Source organism: Theobroma cacao, chromosome 2 (genome assembly GCF_000208745.1).
Source record: "Theobroma cacao cultivar B97-61/B2 chromosome 2, Criollo_cocoa_genome_V2, whole genome shotgun sequence".
NCBI lineage: Eukaryota > Viridiplantae > Streptophyta > Magnoliopsida > Malvales > Malvaceae > Theobroma > Theobroma cacao.
The window spans coordinates 37,841,754-37,861,920 of record NC_030851.1 but is presented as its reverse complement, the minus strand read 5'-3'; the positions used below and the strand labels follow the sequence as shown (position 1 = coordinate 37,861,920).

At 34.6% G+C, this 20,167-nt stretch overlaps 3 protein-coding genes across 4 annotated transcripts; 1 reads left to right on the top strand and 2 right to left on the bottom strand.

The window, feature by feature from the left end:
* LOC18610007 (protein OBERON 3) lies at positions 5,826-10,501 on the top strand. The gene is made up of 2 exons (XM_018116115.1): positions 5,826-7,799; positions 9,715-10,501. Exons 1-2 carry the CDS (start codon positions 5,891-5,893, stop codon positions 10,299-10,301), a joined length of 2,496 nt encoding a protein of 831 aa, XP_017971604.1. The 5' UTR covers positions 5,826-5,890; the 3' UTR covers positions 10,302-10,501.
* Positions 11,534-13,082, bottom strand: LOC18610006 (probable ascorbate-specific transmembrane electron transporter 1). 2 transcript variants are annotated; one of them, XM_018115182.1, is made up of 4 exons: positions 12,912-13,082; positions 12,694-12,742; positions 12,105-12,310; positions 11,534-12,027 (listed from the first exon to the last, which is right to left on the bottom strand). In XM_018115182.1, the coding sequence occupies exons 1-4, from the start codon at positions 13,068-13,070 to the stop codon at positions 11,767-11,769; spliced, it is 675 nt and encodes a 224-aa protein (XP_017970671.1). In that variant the 5' UTR covers positions 13,071-13,082; the 3' UTR covers positions 11,534-11,766. The 2 variants fall into 2 exon arrangements, with proteins under 2 accessions (XP_017970671.1, XP_017970672.1); XM_018115183.1 differs by lacking the exon at positions 12,694-12,742 and having other exon boundaries at positions 12,953-13,082.
* On the bottom strand, positions 13,982-16,143 carry LOC18610005 (probable transmembrane ascorbate ferrireductase 3). Its single transcript, XM_007045412.2, has 4 exons — positions 15,893-16,143; positions 15,743-15,791; positions 15,422-15,621; positions 13,982-14,379 (listed from the first exon to the last, which is right to left on the bottom strand). Exons 1-4 carry the CDS (start codon positions 16,061-16,063, stop codon positions 14,122-14,124), a joined length of 678 nt encoding a protein of 225 aa, XP_007045474.2. The 5' UTR covers positions 16,064-16,143; the 3' UTR covers positions 13,982-14,121.

Genomic DNA, 20,167 nt, shown 5'->3' with positions numbered 1-20,167 from the left:
AGGGAGAGAGATTACACTCAGGGGAACAACGATCGGTTCAAAGCGTTGACAAAAAGCAGAAGTGTTATTAAGGTGCAGAGTTTCTTCCTCAGTTTGCCTGAATGAATTGAATAATTGTTGTACCATCAAATCATCACTATTGTTGTTAACATAAAAGAAAAAAAAAATGATGTAAGTGCAAGTTGTTACGAAATATATATGAATATATCACATCATTTTGATATTTTTTATAAAAAATAATACGATGTGGCACTGAAAATTATAAATACTTATTAAAGGAGAAGAAGAGTATTCTCTTAATATCTTTTTTTTTTGTTTTTATATTTACTTTTACAACAAAAATTCTATTGTTTTTAACAATCTTCTTTCATTATCGATAATTGAGTTTAATATTTATGAAGAATATTTTGAGAATAAAATTTTAAATGGATTAAGCCAATATAAAAAAAAATACATTCTTAAAATCACTTTAAAAGAAATTAATTAAAAATACCTTGGAATATATTCAATGCTTTAACCTAAAGCTGAGTCATGTGTTTACTCGAACAAGTTTTATCCTCATTGTTAAATCCAACTATATGTTAATTATAAGTTGAATATTTAATTAAGGGTTTAATTTGATCGGTAATAGTAAGCGGTTCTTAAGAAACAGGACAATCTATCTGCCCAAGATTTCTTGCCCACGTCTTATATTCAATAATTGAGCTCAAATTGATTAAATAAAGACAAGATAAGAATATGTATTAAAGCAATTTAAAGGCAAGGTCCTCTGGCCCTCTGGTCCTAACCAGGCACCGGCCTTGCTTATTTATCTTCTTGAATTAAATTATATATGTTTAAAAAAGTGATAAATCTGGTAAAATAATCTTTACTATATTTATGTATTTAGAATATTTTTAACTTAACACATATAGAGATGACAATAATGATATCATGTTGAATTTTCAAGATAAACAGTCAATCTAAAACTTAATAATAAATAAAATAACTTCTTAATTTAATAAATATGAAATTTCTTTGTCATCGTCTTATTTTAATTTCGAAACATGTGGCACGTATTTGCATTAAGCCCTTGTCCTATTGACTTGGACATTTAGGCTACCAACACAACATTGTCAACAGTGAAACTTTGGTGTCCCACATATTTTATTATTATATTTATTTTTATCCAATCCTTGTTGGGTTACATAAAATTTGAAATTGAAAACACATGTGCTTGTAATCCAAAATAGATACATGAGATTCCACTCATTTCATTTGCTTCAACAGCACGAAACTTAATTTTGTGGCAAGCATATGAAGAAAAATTTTGGCTACGATTAAGAAATATCTTGGAAAGAGAATACCAAGATGTTGGTAGGGCAGAGGGGAACAGATATCGGAGCAGGTACTCAAAAATTGATTGTGCAAAGGGAGGAATTTTTGTTTCCAAGGTTGTTCACGAATCTAGAGGAAAAGCAAACTAACTACTTTACACCAAAGCACACTTTGTCATAAGATTCTCATTATAAATGATACCTTTCTTCACGAAGAACCATGTATGTATATATATTATATTATATTATATACATAAGGATATTATATAGTTATCATAATGCTCAATCATACAAGTAATCATCATTGTCATGGGTAAAAACTTTTATTAGTATTATTATTAGTTTATATTTGGAAAAATGGGATTTAGAGATTTCAAAAGAAGTGGGGAGAGATCTCCACCAAAACCTTTTAGGTACCACTTGACAGACTACTTTAACCCAATTGTGAGCAACAAAGCATTAGGACTCCTCCTAACATGAAAGAACTAGGATTCAACACACTCCATGGATAAATCCAAGAAAGTGGACCTTTGTCTTGGTATAAGAGCGTGAGTCACCTCTAGAATTGAAGCCACCAAATGGTAGAGCTTTCATTTTCTGCCTGGAAAGAGCTTTCCACATGATCAGCTGTAGCTACTGCACAAAAGCAAACATTGCCTCCAAAGTCAGGAGCAACAACCCCAACCTCGCCATCTTGCCCCCCGAACAAAACGCTGCGCCGACATTAATCTTCACAGCGCCAGCAAGCAGGAGGGCAACCCATAACTTCGCCCTGATTACACTCCGAGTTTCAGAGCTCCTGCCTAACATGTACCGCTTGCGACTCTCCCACGATTAATGTAGTTGCTGTTCTGCTCACAGCAGCTAATATTATCATCAAAAGCAGCGGTTTCTATTAAACCAAAGTAACCAGGAAACATTTAAACAGTAGTCGAGAACCCCAAATATGTGCAGAGGAAAGCCAAATATCTAAAATGGAATTCAACCGCATGGGTACAAGATTCTCCAAATAGCCTTACTAAATGCGCACTCAAAGAAAACATGTTACAAAGATTCACCTTGGTGACCACGCACACCGCAGCAGAGTTATATCTGAATACCTTTCTCAGTTGTGGGTAATATCTGTTGAAGAAGGCGCCACGTAAAGTACTTAAATCTTGGGCAACTAAGACCTGTGCAGACCACCACCAATCTCCATGTGGGGGATCTTATTCGTTGGTACACATCAATATCCACTCTTCCCAGAGAATTGTCTAGTTAAGGAATCATTCCAGATCATAATATCTGAATTTGCTCTATGACTCGATGGCATTTGCAGAATAATTTCAGCATCAACTGGTGATAGTTGATTAATTATTTGGGTAATTATGTCAATTTAAGTAATTATAATCAAATGAATGCATGTTAATTATCTAAATTCATTAATGGAATTCAAAATTCTACCACCTTATTCGTTGTATATAAGATAAAGTTTCGGGATAGATATACTTGGTTTGTATATGCAAGGATTTGAAAAGCATTACTTTGAGTGGTTTGTTCCTAACTTTGTGCTTGTTTTTGGCTGGATTTGTCCTGTCAAATAAACACAGCATCTTCTTTAAAGCTTTAAAGTCAATCAACGTTAAAGAATTGTCACTCTCATCTATCTATTAAATTTATGATTTAAAGTAGATCATACAAAGCAGTTGGAAATATCTTCTTCGGTCCGACCAAGTCCAATGTCATGACCGGCCTTGGGGGTAGGAGTACCTCGTCTCCTTGGGTCTGTCCCAATCATTGTCCACCTCTAAAATCAAATCTGCGAAGATAATCCTCTTAAGTTTGCCACAACTAATGCTAATTTAATATCTTTACCAATTTCACACTCAATAATATAAAAAATCCTTGAATATCGAACTATGTAATAAAATTATGCTAATCTCCATCAATTGTATAGTAGTGATGTTAATTTCTTCCTGGAATCCCAACATGTTACTTCAATCGTGGAAGTGAAAACGGGGACAAATCACTTCAATCTTGGAAACGAAATCGAGACATGGCATCTGGCCATCTATGGGAGTATTAAATTTTCTATATAAGTTTCAAACGCATGTTGCTTTCCACTTTTAAAGCCACGGACCTAAAATCTTGACTTTTGGTGTTTTTGACAAGAAAGAACACACTGTTGGCCATGATTGTAATTGGACAAATTATCAGATATCCCCACAGGTATGATTACAAGAATCAAATTCACAAACCCTTTTCTTATTTCCTCCTTTTTCCTCTAATGTAATTATCCATATATGTATATACTCATTTTCCATCTTTGTTTTGTTAGAGAATTTGTACTCAAAGATGAAGACTAAAGAAGTGATAATCATCGGACCAATTATAGCCTTGAAATTGCTACATTGTTAAGGGACTAGACAAGACTTCATTGTAGTATGTGCTTGGTATTACTCCATGTGATGCAGAAAGAACCCAACAACAACTTTGTGGAGTTCCATTTTGTTGCATTGTGGTGTTGTGTTAATGTGGGTCATGCATCTAAAGTTCAGAGTTGCTTTAACCCATTTATAAGGGGCAAACAGTAAGAAACAAAGTTGGGAATAGGGAAAGCTTGGACCAAGCAAATTACACGAGTAGGGTGCAACTTGACCTGGAATAACATGTGAATCAATTGACTTGACCCTACTAAAAAAAAAAAAAATCTAATTCTGGTTTTTGTCTTGCAATTTCCCAATTTTATTTATTTTTATCCATTTAATGCATCTTTTGATTTCTTTTTGAGCAAGTCATAAAAGGCTGCGACCCACAAATCGTGAACAAATCTTCACAGGCAGTAATGTTGATTTGTTGATTTTTGGAGTATTTTCTTGGTACAATTGAGCAAAATAGGGGATTTTGAGTATACCGTAAACGTTAACTGTGAACTAGAATGGTAAGAACGCTGGACTAAGCTTGGGTTATGGATCTTCATAATTAATGTATTGATTTTTTTTACAAGGAAATAAAAATAGAAATAGTATAGTACATTTCCTCTTCACCATCACAAATATGAAATTTCGAACAAATTTAATTGATTGATATAGAAAAAAATCAATTGGATTAATCCATACGGACATAATGTATTGATTATTGGCTAAAGGAGCACTTAAATTATTTTTACAATAAAAAAATCTAACTGTAAAAGAAGGGAAAAAAAATAAATAATTACAACTATTTAATTCTTTCTACGTTCTTTAAACATTTATAGTACCATATAAAATGTATGTATCAAAAAAATGGAAAATATCTAACAATGTCACAATGATGATAAAGTAATTACACATAAACTTCAAGATTAATCCTTCATTATTCGAACTAATAAAAAAAAGAAAAATGGAACAAAAAACACTTCTTCTGCTTAGAATCTGAATATATGAAAGAGTAATAGAAAGTCGAAATCATAGTCATGAATCTTGACTGCTGCAACTTTGAATCGGAAACTTCTCATCACCCCCCGTAATATCTCTTTGGACCCTTAGTAGCATTGACTTCAACTTAGCACTGCCTTAAAAGCTCTCCCCATGCAAAAGACTCAAAGTTCCTCACATAAAACAATATTAAGTTATGCAATTTACCCTCCACAATTATTCAAAATTTTTTTCCATTTTTCTTTATTAAAAATAGAGATCCAAATTTGCAATTTTTTGAGTAAAGAAATACATATTCTTACCATCGAGATAAATTGGTAATTACGAAAAATATTTTTTTTATTTAGATATTGTAATTTAAATTTTTGTTTGTCTTTCTTTATTAAAAATAGAGATTCAAATTTGATTTTTTTAATAAAAGATACATATTTTTACCCTCAAGATAAATAGGTAATTATAACATCTTTTTCGTCATGAGAAAAAATGTATTATTTAGACGTTGTAATTCAAATTTTTGTTTACTTTTTTTAGTTAAAAATAAAGATTTAAATTTGACTTTTTGTTAAGTAAAGAAATACATATTCTTACTGTTGAGACAAATTGATAATTATTATATCTTTTCAATCACGGGAAAAGATTTTTTATTTAAACTTTGTAGGGACAACACTGAAAAATTGTAAGATAAAAGGCAAAAATATTATGCTAACCTTATGTAAAAGAAAATGTCAATTTATATAAACAGTAATTAAGGTGATTTTTATACAAAAAATATAAATAAATTGTAGGAAAATAATATATTAAAAATATATTTATAAGAATAATACCTTAATCAGTATTAATTAGTAGCCCTCAACAATGATATAAAATACTTGAGAAAAAAGAAATATAAGGAGAAAAATAATAGCGTGTGATAGTAATGGTATAAACGCTTTGAAATTTCCAGCCGTTGTTGCAGAGTCTTATGGTTTGCTAAAGAAAAAAGAATCAAAAGCCAAAAATACAGCTCCCTACAGAATCTTTCCAAATTTTCCATTTTGTCCCTCCATTTCTACTTCTCTATTGTCTCTCCTTTTTCTCTCTCTGTCTCTGGTAAGTTAAGTCCTCTCTCTCTCTCTCTCTCTTATTTTTTTTTCTTTTTCGTTTTATTTGTTTCTCTGTTTCTCTGTGTCTGATAAGGTCATGTTTGGAGAGAAAGATCCCTCAAGTGATCTCCCTTGTGTAGGAGATGAAAACTCTCAAAGCAAGCTCTCACGTTTGTTTCAAAACAAGGAGAGTTCAGTTGAAAAAATGAGTTTTTTACAAAAGGGTATTGATTTCCTTAGAGAATCAAAGGTGGGTCTTGATGGAGGCTATGCTTTACCAAGACCTTCAAAGCCTGGGAATTCTGGATCCCAAGAACTCACTCTTAGCTACCTTTGTGAAAATCCCAAACTGGGTTTTTGTTCTGAGAAAGAGTTTCCCGGGAAAACCCTGTTGGAGAAAGTTACTAGTTACAAAGGGAAAGAAGTTGTCGATTCTGAGAATTCAAATCAAGATGAAAAATGGGTTGAAAGAGATTTCTTGAATTTGAGTGAAAGTAAAGGGATTTCTTCAAAAAGAGAGGTAGAGGAGGATTTTCATGAAAGAGAGAATAGTAATAGGGAGAAAAGGCCAAAGCTTGAAACTTTGAATCTGTCTTTAGCTTTACCTGATGTGTCTCTCTCTTTAACTGCATCAAATGCTTTGCAAAATGGTGATCCTCCACAACACAGGCCAAGGCCTAGTAGGAGTGTACAGTCTTTAGCACCATCAAACAATAACACACAAACCACATGTTCTAATGATTTCACTGCTGCTTCATTGTCATACTCGTATTCTCTGCCGTTTTCACATAATCCTAGCTGCTCATTAACAAGAAATTCAACTGAGAATTATGAGTATTCTGTGGGGAAAGATGATCAAATTTGGTGTGGTGGTGAGGGTACTAATGGATCCGTGCATAGTCGGTTTAGGCCAATTGCTGATGGAGTTGCTTTGGCCAATCATGGTGGTGCTGGTGGTGGTGGGGGCTTTTCCATGATGCAGGTTAATCGTCAAGTGAATAAAGATTCATGCAATAGTCTTCATAGAACGACTAGTTCAGATAATCATTCCTTTTTTCCATCTGAATTGCCTGCTAGACCGCGTGTAGATAATCTGTCAGGGGATTCGAGGAGGAGGGATTCAGAGAATTTGAGAGTTTTAGAGAGTATGGAGGGAGGGAGATCCCGAAAGATTTCAAGACCGGAGAGAATTCTTCGTGAGATTGTGTCAGAGTCGATTCCTGCCATGGCTCAAATAATGCAGGAGCTGCCTGATGAAACGGTAGAATTGACCAAAGAGTACTTGAGAAATATTATAGCAACTCCAGAGAAGAAGGAAGAATTAGTGGGACTTCAAAACCGGCTTGAGAGGAGATCTGATCTTACCAAGGAGACTCTCTCAAAGTGCCAAAAGGACCAGCTAGAAATTTTAGTTGCAGTCAAAATGGGCCATAAAAGCTTCTTGTCTGTAAAAATGCGGTTTCCCACAACTGAGCTGCTGGAGATTTTCTTCTTTATGAGATGTAGGAATCTGAATTGTAAGAGTTTGCTGCCTGTTGATGACTGTGATTGTAAGATATGCTCAGGGAACAAGGGGTTTTGCAGTTCTTGTATGTGTCCTATCTGCTTAAATTTTGATTGTGCTAACAATACTTGCAGTTGGGTTGGTTGTGATGTTTGTTCCCATTGGTGCCACGCTGCCTGTGGTATTCGGAGGAATCTTATCAAGCCAGGTCCTAGTTTAAAGGGGCCATCTGGGACTACAGAAATGCAATTTCACTGCATAGGATGTGGTCATGCTTCAGAAATGTTTGGATTTGTTAAGGATGTGTTTCTATGCTGTGCAAAGGACTGGGGTCCAGAAACACTGAAAAAGGAGCTTGATTGTGTGAGGAAGATTTTCAAGGGCAGTGATGATTCAAAAGGCAAGGAACTGCACATTAAAGCTGATGAACTTTGCACCCAGCTCCAAAATAAGATGATGTCTGCTTTAGATGCATGCAGCGTCATTATTCAGTTCTTCAACTGTAAGTATCTTTTGTTCTGTCTCTTTCTCTATGCAAACTTCATTAGGAAAGCACATCAAACAAATTTCATGGTATACAGATATATTGCATCTCGATCAATGTTCTCCTAGTTTCTTCTTAATGGCCTTGTTGTTGCATGCATGTATGTTAATGTTACTTGCATAGCTTGACAGTGTAGGAGTGAAGAGAAAGGGTTTCAATTAAACTATTAAGTACTAGTATTAAAACTTTCAGTTATAGATGTGTGTGCTATTTATAGTGTTGGAATACCATATACAGCGGAAGATATATGCAGAGAGATCAGAGAACATAGTAATATTATTAATGGCTTGTAAGATGCTCAGCGTCAGCACCTTAAAATGCTAACATTAATTGACCAAATTTGAGAAAATTACCACCTCCCATTTTTTTATCCTAAGGAGAGGATACCTAGCCCTAGCATTTCATAATCTTATGATGAGTTGAAATCTTTTGTTGAATTGGAAGACCTGAATCCTACTCTGTGCCACTATGCTTGAAAGGCTGGTAGAAAAGCAGAAATTTGTACTATACTAAAGAATTTCATGTTAAAATACCATTTGACTTCGAATCTGTTTAATCAGTCTTTTCCCCACATGTCCAGAAAATAAAATCTACTTTCCTCTATTTTTGATAGGTTGATGCCTTAGCTAATGTAAAAGAAACTAAACCACATAGAAGAGGGACCACTTTTCTAAGATTTCCACATGGTTAAGGTTTTGAACTAAGATGGTTGAGATTTAGTTTCTCTTGATCCTTATATCCTGCTAGAAGACCTTCAAAGTAAATATATTTCAGCTATTGAGATAATGGTTTTCCATAAACTGAGGCAAGACAAAAAAGTGTCTCTCATGTAATTGAGCCTTAAGTCATCCTTTGAAGTTTGAGATTACTAAAATGATTCTGGAACTCCACAAACACAGTTCCTGGTTATAAAACTGTAAATTAAAAGCTTTGCCTGCAGGTTCTTCCTGATGGCTTGGTTAGTTTTATCAGAAAATGTAGATAACTAGGCTTTCTCACATTTTTGTATGTAAAAGGGAAAAAAAAGAACTGAATAAATTGAAACTGCCCTTTGAAGATTCATTTCCTTTATGAAAGAGTGAATATTTGTTTGGAAATGGTTCATGTGAGTGATTTTGGTTTATAAATCGACCTAATATGTGATCCACAACATGGTTTTACTCAAATCATTTGGTTTGCTTTCCTGCTGAGAGGAGTACCAGAAGGGAAGTTAGGTCATTATGGCTCATGCTCTTAACTTTTCTCAGTTTCCTCTGTAAATTTGTGTGGCAATAGGTTTTACTAATGCTTTATGTTGTTTTGCTATGCAGTTAATGGGAAATTGTCTCAATTCTATGATGGAGACTGGAAAAATAATGATTACCTTTGGGGGATGCAACATTCCCTTGTAAAGTGAATGAGAAAGTAGTTTATTGTGATAACTAGTCAACCTGATAGTAAAGGGCTTTTGATGATTGAGTGAACTGATTAGCTAAACAGAGGACATATGCTGTGGGGGGGATGATATCTTGTTCTTGAAATCTTTTCTTTGATTATGGCTACAACAATAACAAACAAGCCTTTTCCCGCCTTGTGGGGTTTGCCATATGGATCAGATTACACCATTATGCTTTGATTAGGACGTTTCTGAATTAGATTAATAAGCGAGGTCTCTTCTTTATAGTTTCGGTGCATGTCTTATTTGTCTTGATTATTGTTCTTGAAACATGTATCATATTAGATGTCTCCACCATTCTTTTTCCTTTATGGAGCTAGTTATATTGCTGATAATTCCTGTAATTTTATTTGTATGCATCTCTCAATTTAGGATATTCTTGTCTTAACTCTTTCTTCTCTTTTTTTGTTTTTTTTTCTTTCCGGCCTGGACAAATAGACACTGATGGTATGGCAGACTTTCCTCCCTCTGGTGCATGTTCAAAAGACCTAATGACAACTCAAGTTGATCTTAGAAAAGATGAATCATCCGTCACACCAGCTACTTCTCTTCCTCCGAAGCTTGTGTTTTACAGCACAAGCTCTTCAAGTGGACGGGATTTACTTCCAAATGATCATGGTCAGAAAGATATCAAAACTGCTCTAGCAAATGATTTAAAAAGTGAAGATGAATACCGGTTTGGCAGGTTATCAAACAATGATGGATTTGACAGCTTAGAAAGCATGGTAAGGATTAAGGAAGCAGAAGCAATGATGTTTCAAAGCAAGGCAGACGAAGCACGGAGAGAGGCTGAGACTTACATGAGGATGATTCGAGCCAAGTCTGACAAGTTGGAAGAAGAGTATGCTGAGAAGCTATCCAGACTATGTTTACAGGAGACTGAGGAAAGACGACGGAAGAAAGTGGAAGAAGTAAAGGTTTTGGAACACTCACATTGTGATTACTACCAAATGAAACTAAGAATGCAAGCCGAGATTGCCAGTTTGTTGGAGAGAATGGAAGCCACAAAGCAGCAGTGGGTTTAACCTTTTTTCCTTTTCTAATATTTTTTGGTTAACAATTAAGCCAAAGGTGTGTAGTTTATTTAAGTTTTTTAACCTTCTGGATTCTGCTTGTTTCTTAAAAATGGGAAATGAATGATTGTTCGCAGTTGTGAAATTTATTGAATTGTCAACATTACAGGATTTCTCAATGATAAATTTCAGCCACTGAAATTTCTCTTGGATGTCTTGGGGTATTTATGTACTTGAAATAAAGCTATCTACATAGAGTCAAATACTACACAATGATATTGGCAGGTTCACTTTGGACTTGTCAGCCTAGGTACATCTTAGGATCACATGGCTGACAAAACATTAGCGGCCTTGAACTTTCAGGCTGCAAACAAATCAGACAAGACAATTTGCTTAGCCATATCTCCAGCTTTCAAGTTTCAATCCTAACGATGTTTCAGGCATGTGTATCTGCTCAACGTCGTGGATAGCCATGTTTGTAATGCCGAGAGTTGAAATGTCAAAACCTTTATGCCTGTTGCTATCATGATATAGATTTGATCAGTCTCGGTGCTCCAAAAGAAAGTGTTCCCCATATCTGGCTACTTGTTTATAATATAATTTAGATATCCCCTAGCATCCCGAGAGCAAAATAACAACTAGTGATTGGCACCGTTGAACATGTTCTCCAGAAAATAGTTGATGGAGAACAAAGGTGGATATGGTAATGCGCCACCAACGGTCATGCCCACAAATTATCATTGGGACCATTGCAATTTTGAATTGCAGATGTCAGAACATCACGGGTTCTTTGTAGTTTGCACAACTGGTGTTCCCTGGTGGAGTTTCGCTTTGACATTTTGTTCTCAAGGGACCTACATCTCTGCACCACTTCCTTCAATTCCCATTGCAACTACCTCATTTGTGAAACCAACCATAGTTTATAAGTTTTTTCTTAATATTTTATCTTATAAAATTATTCTATCTGTCTTGCTTTTCAATTCTGAGTAAATTTTAATTATTAAAATATCTCGTAACTTATTTGATTTATGTATCTATGGTAATATTCAAAATGACATTGATACGATAATATTTAATTAAGAGACTCGGTTTTCAACTATACCGATTACTTCATAAGATAATATAAATATTTTGATTTTTTTTTAAAAAAGATTCTTTATTATTTAATTTTTTTTTTATAAAATTATAATTAACACCTTATATATCTAATAATCAAATATATTTGATACATCAATAATCAGGGATTACAAAGCACCGCATATGGTTTCACATTGAATAGGGACAATTTTCTTCTATAATTCTTTAAAATTACACAGCAAATGGACATGACACCATACAAGCTCAAATCAATATCATTATAAGTGTTCCGGACTCCTGTCAATCATTTTTTTCCCGTTATTTTTGCCATAAATTGAAAGTAATAATTCTTCAATAAATTTTCAAGATTTTCTCCAAGCTAGTATCTGAATTATTTCCATCAATAACCCCGAGTCAGGACAACGCTGAGGCCAACAGCCACTGCAAATAGAAACAGCAACAATCCAATGAAGTTGACAATGAGTGCTTCTTGGCTGCGAAATAGGCCTAATCGCAGGAATTTCAGTAACAATCCCATCTCAGCAGTGGCAATTGCTAAGAAGAAGATAACTAAGCCACCAAAAATGTGCCATGGCGTGTATCCTGCTCTTGAATATGACTCTGCACCAGGAAACACAAAGGAGAAGAAACCAAGCAACAACTGCAAAATATATATATATTAGAATATTGTTTCAGATTACTACCAGTATTTTCCAAGAACTAAAACGATTTAGGTACCTGCAAACCAAACAAGCAGATGGCAATCATGCCTAGCCAAGAATGTAAGGTAAACATGTCAGGAATTTCGGCCTCATCCTGGAACTTGAAAACTGAAACAATCCCCAAGATCCCAGAACCAAGAGCAATGGTTTGCAAAGTGAGATGAACTACCCGTTGTACTTGCACGTCTCTTCTTCCTGGGATTGTCTTGTATGCCATGATTGCTGTTTTAGATGGTATTTAGTCAGTTAGAAACTTAGAATCCTTAGTATTGGTGCAGACAGATCACCCCATGGAGTTGCAATAAAATTTCATAATACAGTGAATGCTCTAAAACTATGTTTATTTCAATGGGATTTTCTTATGCTTCCACTTAAAATCATAAAAAACCTAGTGTTTCAGTAAATCATTATTTTCTTTCAAATTTGGTACTAATGATAATAGTCTAAAAGCCGTAAGAAAAATGATATGCTTATGGTCTACTTCTTGGGGGTAAGTTTGATGATGTGCACTCTTTTGCTGCCAAAGAGAAAAGGAATTGCTTCATTTTTCCAACTAGATTGTACTAATATATAAAATTCTAACGAATTATTACCCCTTTATTTACCTTCTCCAACAGTTAATATGAATCCAATCACCATTAGAAGTGGATGCAGCTGCAAATGGGAGTGAAACAAAATGAATAACAGAATCTTATAAAATAAGTTGAAAGAGACTAATATGCATAGAATCAAATTCCATGCATGCAGAGAATTAATTTCCTCCAGGAACACATGAAACAAATTGCGATATGAATTAGCTAGGTCCAATAGATTGGAAACTCACATTGAAAATCTTAAATTTATTAGCAGATTCAAAAGCCAGACCTTCTCGGAACTTGAGTAGCCAAACGAACACGAGGGTTGCCACTGCTATAAATAACAAATGTCCAAATACTGTGAATGGGGTTGCGGAAACTTGATAGCTTCTGCTGTTAGGCGCCATTGCATCCGTTGAATGAAGATGGAGTGCTCAGTGCTATATAACATCCTTGCAAGAGACAAGGCCTTCGAAAGTATTTGCCATTAGCAAAGGTAGCTTTTTGTTTGCATAGGGAAGATACTTCCAAACTTGGTATTTGGTAAAAACCGTCCAGCCGGCTAATTCAAAGGTGGCAAGTCCAATAGTATGGAGATATTATTGCTTTTGCTCAGTAATTATACATGGATTGCCAATTAATCATGCAGAGAATTTAGTAAGACTTGCACATGATTGTTTGTTTCTGGTTTGGGCGTATTGCAGAGAATAGGCAGCATTCGGAGCCATAAGAAAAGCCAAGGGTGTTGCTGTTAGAAATTTACTAACGACTCAGGTCATCAATTAGTGAAACTTAACTTGTATTATGAGGCAAAACTCTTCCTGATTTCCTGCTTTTAAATAAAAAAAAAAACATGTTTGGAAAGCTAAGCCTCATTAAGTTTACAAATTAGCATGGCTTAATCTAGTCAATTAATATTATAGTACCATAAAATCAATGCAGAAAACTTGTCAAAATTAAGAAGTTTGATGTTCTCATATGGCATCCTACACGTATGTTATTCACTGCAAGTCTGCAATTTATGCCTGAACCAGTAAAGTACCCTTGCCTTTGAATTGGATAATAATCAAGGAACTCAACACTGCTTAGGAAATTTTAAAACCATACTTAAGCAATAGCATCAAACAAGCCAGGAATTTGCAGATAAGAATTGCCCTTTTTTTGTCCATGATAATACAATTTCTCTAATCTATATCCAGGGCTTGGATTTCTGAAAATTTTCCTCAGGCAAACATTCAGGAATAAGAAATATGCACCAGTTTTTTTTTCCAACCATCAAGGTAGAAAGTAAAGACCACTTGGGGGTAATTAAATTGTATAAGTGAAATGAATAATAAATTAAAATTATCGGAATTTCAACATCAATCCAGTGTAAATTCACCCCAAAAAAGAAAGAGAAAACCAAAATGAAAACCACACACATACCAAAAAAAAATGATTAAAACAATTCATAAATAATCAGACATAACGGGCAAGAGCAACGCTGAGATCTACAAATATGCCAAACAAGAGGATAGATAGTCCTATGAAATTGATCAAACGAGTTTCGTGGCCAGGGCGCAGGTTGAGGAAGGTAGCCTTCTCCATCAAGCCAGTGAGAGCTGCAGCTATCGACATGTATAGCAATGTCCTGCCATGACAAACGTGCCAGGGAAGCAAGGTTATCCTCGTCGTTTGTGTTTGCGGAAACATATATGTGGACAACCCCGCTAGCCACTGCACCACCCAGTTGTAAAATCAAATCATAAACAACTTCTGCTAATGTTGTAGCCAAATACTAAACAGGCAAAGGAGATGGATGTACATGCTTTTTAGAATGAATTAGAACTTCCAGTAGTTCAGATTTGATATAGTGGTTGGGAAGGCTCCTTAACAGATTAAAGGTTGAAATTACCCTTCCTTTCCCTTGTTCTTATTATTTGTGACTCCAGAAGGAAAAATTTAATATGCTATTGCTAGCAAATTTGAAGCCTTGGTTAGCTGGTGTAGGCAGCATTTAATCATTAATTTAACATCTTGCAAATTTAAGGTAGAAACACAATCCTTAAATTTTCTTGTAAGCTTTGTTAGGCAATTAGAGCAATGTAGATCGATGAAAGAAATCTTGCACGACTGCAACTGTGTATATGTTCTGTGTGTGTGTTGTTTTTCTTTGAGAATGGAAGAAATTATATTTAAGAATAGCATTGTTTTGTTACATGATTTTCCTTTGTTTGAGTGTGTTAAATACAAGAAAGGGAAAGAGGACAACATAGCTTCCGCCTCTTACCGCTAGTTTAGATTGAACCAATGTATTACCAAAAAGTAGAAGTGTTTATGAGTCAAGTCTATCAGGTATCTTTCTTTTAATTTAACTTTGAATTAACCTGTAAATATCTCTACAAAAAAAAATAACATTTTGTGTTGCTATACACAGGAGTCGGGTCTAAATAAAGTTGCAATGCGGCACATCTTTTTTGCTTTTAAAGAACAATCCTTCTGAATTTTATCTATGTTCTAATAATCAATGAATCTTTCTTCTTATATGACTAGGCCAAGTGGGTTATAGACTATTCTTTTTCAATTACAAAAAGGTGATCCATTTGATACCTGCAATTAGTGTTCAAATCTATAAAAAGAAAAATGCTAAAATATGTGAAAATTCAACTGTTTGAGTACTGAAATAAAATAGGTTGGAAATGAAAGGTCTGTGGCTTGATTGCATGAGAGTTGTGGGAAAATTAGTAAAGTTATTGGTCTCGTTCGGAATTTCTTTTACCTGCAATGCAAACAAGGAAATGGTGCCGATGCCAAACCATGAATGCAAACTGTAAACATTCTCTATGCTGGCCATATCATGGAACTTGAAAACTGCACAAAGCCCAACCACCCCAAGCACAAAAGCCGTAAGCTGTAGTATCATATGGACTACCTTCTGCACGATATGTATAGCTTGAACTGTCTTGTAGACCATCATTGCTGTTTTAGTGCAAACCCCCCCATCAATTAAACCTTGTTAGAAAGATTTTCAAATGCATGCCAATAAAAAATGGTTGAAAAACTTGATTTAGCTCAAGGAATTCTAATCAATTGCCAATACCTTCACCAGACAGAAAAATGAACCCACAGAACATAAGAAATGGGTGAACCTGCCATTGCAAATAACAATAATTATTAACTTAATAAAAATTAATTAAATGTTTTAAATAATCTTAACATGAGACCACACATATGTGGTTTGTTTTCTTACATTGAAAACACGATAGCCATCATAAGAATCGTACTCGATACCCCCACGATAATGTAGCAACCAAACCAGCATCAAGACGAAAGCCAGGATGCCGAACATGTGTGCAACTATCGTTAGACGAGAAGCTGAACGTCGGTGGACACCATACGTGACTTCCTGTGTGGAAGGCATGGTGATGAACTGAATGGAGTTGATAGATGACAGTTCAATTAAGGAAGATATGTCTTTGCACTTCAATATATAACATTGATTTGTAACTGATGAATTTCTTACAGCAAGAATTTGTTCAAAAAGAACAAAAGGGGAAGAATATTTAGTCCTTTAGATTGCTTATGGGTTGGTCTTGGTATTACGTGTGGGAAAACTTTGAGCTTGGGCAAAGCATCATCAGCGTACTATGAATTAGTACCTACTTGAAGAGTTCTTAAATTCTTTTGACAAAAGATATACACTCAAAAATACACATGCAAAGCACACTGTCAAAGGTCTACTTAGAACCCTAAAGTAACAGAATAAAACATATTTATACTAGAAAAGTTTTAGGAATCTTTAAAAGAATTTAATACAGGGCAACTTACTTACATTGGTAGGAGATATATGTAATATAACCAAAAAATATTAAGCAAAAGGAAAGTACATAAACAAAAAAAAACCACCAAATAAAGCATTAATTCATAACTAAGATAAATAAAAAAAAACTGCATAAAAATATAAAGCCAGACTTCATTGGCAACAGTTGGGCAGGGTCTGGTTCAAGTAAAGAAGCCTAGCCCATCCCACCCAATGCCATATATTAAAATTCCCTAATTTACTCAATAGTCATTGCTTGTTGGTCCATTGAAAATTTCAATGGCCTGGTTTGGGTTTATATAAGTCAATGGCCAGGGTGAAGATTATACTTGTTTTTATTTGAAAGGCGTTCCATGTACTCCAAACTTTCCGAAAGTATTTGGACTTATTAAGATTCAATGTTTGGAATTTATAGTACTTTGTTTTGAACTTGTTAGAGAATTTTGGGAAACCCATCTAATTTCCTAACTCATTCCTACTCCTACAAAATTAGTGAATTAGTTTTTTGGATATCAAATAACTAAGCCCATTCTAAGCCCAGAGAATATGGACTAATGTCTCCACAATGTCGCTTTGCCCTCTAAGAAGAATCTTGTTTTGGTTCAAGAGAGAAAATCTTGAAGATCCCTAGCCGATATGGTGAGGATGACATTAATTACTCAAAGCATAAAGCATGATCATGGGAATATGAAGAAACAATCTTTCCATTAAATGAGAGTTCTAATTTGAACCAGATGGTATGGTTGGCTAGAATCTTTTTACAATGTTTCCTAGTCCTAGAAAAGCATGTTCCGCAATAATGTTCTTAACCCCATTCATTGTAACAAACACTACTCACGGTACAACTCACCAGCCTAGCAGCAGTAAACATGGCTCATTTTGGCTTACAAGGAAAAGCCTGCTGGCATTTTCCACTATTCCCCAAGACTCCTTCACGAAAAAGGAAAATCAATGATTCTATAACTATGAGTTTGTATGCAGTTGGCCTGACATTCAGGACCACAAAAGCTTCAAAATAGTTCATGTAGTTGTTGAAATCTCAACAGTAGTTTATAAGGAATTTACAATTTCTTGCTATTATAGTTTCATATGCTTTTCTACTCTATGAATCTCCATCCCTTTCCCTTGTCTATTCCGAGTAAAAGATATGGAGAACAGCTATGGGGTGAGGGAGAAAAAAAATAAGAAACGAAAAAGGGTTTGCTATCATTGATGGAAGCATTGAACCTTGAGGTTCTCCATCGATCAAAGATTAAATTTATCAAAGTTATTGATTGTTTTGTCATCATTACTTGATTTTTTTTTATTATGGAATTACCACAGGAAATCATCACAGTACACAGTGGTTGTCAGATAAGCATTTCTTTTTTGAGCTTTCAGGGGCGTAACAACTTCGAGAAGACAATGTTCCCATGTTCTCATTTTCTTTCTATTTTCGGCCCCCCCTTTTAAATCTATTTTCCCCCCTCGATTTCTACTTTATTGCAACTAAAATAAAATTAAAATATTTAGTTAATTAATATACATTGGGTGAGTGTTATCTTGCAAAGCAAACTTGCTCTTGATTTTATGCTCAATCTCTCATTTGTTTGCATGTTTTGATGCATAGAAAATCGTCTGACAGCCAATTTCCAATGATTTTGTCTACGACGAAGCGCTTAAGCAAGTGGACGGTAATATAAAATGTCTTATGGTACCTCAATCTCTCTACTACTGCGCCCTTTGAGTTTAATACATTTGGTAATTTGTAATTTATTGCCGAATGGTTGGCTGCACAAGGTTTGTGAGTAATTAATTAAGATGTGCAAGTTTCACTGTTACGAAGCCCATTTTGTCCTGTAGTAAACCAATACCTGTTGCCTCAACAAATGGTATTCTCTTTGCCTTTCCATTATCTACATAATTTTGAACAATGCCTGTTGCCTCAAGAAACTACAAAACCAAGAATTCCCATCATACCAAATAATTATGGGATTTGTGTAGTCTTTTCTAAGTGGGTGATTAGTTTTTGTCAAACCCATCACTTAGCTTGCTATCTTCAAATCTCAATTAATGATCATCCAACTCTATTTTGTTCCCATTGCTAACCTGGCCAGTTGCCTTTCATCTCCATCCTTCTGATGCACATAAAGTGAAATAGAAAGAGCAAAAGAAAAAAAAATCATGTTTTCTTTGAAATTATATCTCTCATTTTGCTTGATGATGACACGTTCTAGTTTTATAAGAAGAGATAAATTATGGGAAAAAATATTGGTGTTATCCATTTAGCAGCCCCATTCCCTCCCTCAATTATTTGTGATGCAGACCTAACAACATATTAATTAAGCCCCTGGTGGACATGCAATTCATGGAACTCACTCTGTCTTTTTCTAATTATGCTGGAACTCTTTGGCCCCCCTCTTATAGCCCCACCCTAGATGTTGCCCCTCCCCTTGGGGCTTTAGTTCATGCCAAAAATGAGCAATGGCTAGAGGATTTGGACCATACCCAAAATCTGGTACATGTCACGCACAAAATACCCATCAATCGAATGTCCAGAATACCATCAGATTCATACATTTTCCAACCATATTTAAGTTCTTTGGCGGCTTAGCCCCACAACTAGACTTGCCCCCTGCCATGGCGAAGATGATTTTGACCAATTGATTTTATTTTATTCTTTTTCTGCCTGTTGATGATGTTTGTGATTGAATTAGACACTTGGTGCACCAATAACACATTAGTCGATTAGTATCGGTCTCGTTTGGTCAGGTTGCGACTGAATTAGACTCTCTTACACACAAATTGATCACTACGATTGTCATGAAAGTCTTTTTTTAAAAAATATATATATATATGTTTCACGTATTGATATTCACAATGAAAACTTCATGACTTATGGTCATAAAATTTCTGGGTGCAAATGAATTTAGACTCTTTCAAATCTATGGTCCTTAATAGATATGTGCCCAAAACTAGTTTTTCAAGCTTTCAGTTGATGACAAAATTTAGCAGGGCTGGATGATAGAGATATATATATATATATATATATATATATATATATATATATATATATATATGTTTACAGTTGTACAAGAAAAAGACTTGCAATGGAAATATATACCATTTTTTTATGTTTTTTTCCTAATTTTTTGTGCTACGTGCAACAAATTCATAGCAGAATCTAGAAGATAGTGAAAAATTTACCTACAAAAATGAAAATATCTAAAGAACTTGTACTTCAAGTCTTTACCAAATCAAGGCAATAGGATGTTAAAAACAAAATCAAGTGAAAGCAAGAGAGGAAATTGCCTGGAAAATTAACTAGCTCTGTAGATTTCAAAAAAGTACTCAAAAGGGACAAAATTAGCACAACATAGTAACAAAGATATTAATAACTTGTACCCAATAGAGCTTTCTCTTAACTGTTACGACAGTGACCTAATAACCAAAATTTGTAGGTTCCACTTTGGTAGCCTATCAATACCTCTAATTTCAGAATGATTGCACATATACATACAAAAGAGGTAAAAGTAAATATAATGAGAAATCATCTTTGCATGTAAACATTTTGGGGGCATATAGATCTTACCCCATGAATAATATGTACTACATCCATTCTAGTTCAATATTATTAATGAATATTCACATTAATATCCTATCCCATGTCAACTAAAAATGTTTACATCTTATTCGAAGCCAAATGTTGTTGTTTTTTACTTTAAA

What these genes read in the sequence shown, in the direction of transcription:
- LOC18610007 (XM_018116115.1), top strand. Translation starts at nt 5,891, where the DNA reads ATGTTTGGAGAGAAAGATCCCTCAAGTGATCTCCCTTGTGTAGGAGAT. An exon ending in CATTATTCAGTTCTTCAACT is followed by an intron (nt 7,800 to 9,714) that starts GTAAGTATCTTT and finishes CTGGACAAATAG; the next exon opens with ACACTGATGGTATGGCAGAC.
- LOC18610006 (XM_018115182.1), bottom strand. Translation starts at nt 13,070, where the DNA reads ATGGCGCCTAACAGCAGAAGCTATCAAGTTTCCGCAACCCCATTCACA. An exon ending in ATAAATTTAAGATTTTCAAT is followed by an intron (nt 12,743 to 12,911) that starts GTGAGTTTCCAA and finishes TCCCATTTGCAG; the next exon opens with CTGCATCCACTTCTAATGGT. An exon ending in TCTGCTTGTTTGGTTTGCAG is followed by an intron (nt 12,028 to 12,104) that starts GTACCTAAATCG and finishes TATATTTTGCAG; the next exon opens with TTGTTGCTTGGTTTCTTCTC.
- LOC18610005 (XM_007045412.2), bottom strand. Translation starts at nt 16,063, where the DNA reads ATGCCTTCCACACAGGAAGTCACGTATGGTGTCCACCGACGTTCAGCT. An exon ending in ATGGCTATCGTGTTTTCAAT is followed by an intron (nt 15,792 to 15,892) that starts GTAAGAAAACAA and finishes TTGCAATGGCAG; the next exon opens with GTTCACCCATTTCTTATGTT. An exon ending in CATTTTTCTGTCTGGTGAAG is followed by an intron (nt 15,622 to 15,742) that starts GTATTGGCAATT and finishes GCACTAAAACAG; the next exon opens with CAATGATGGTCTACAAGACA.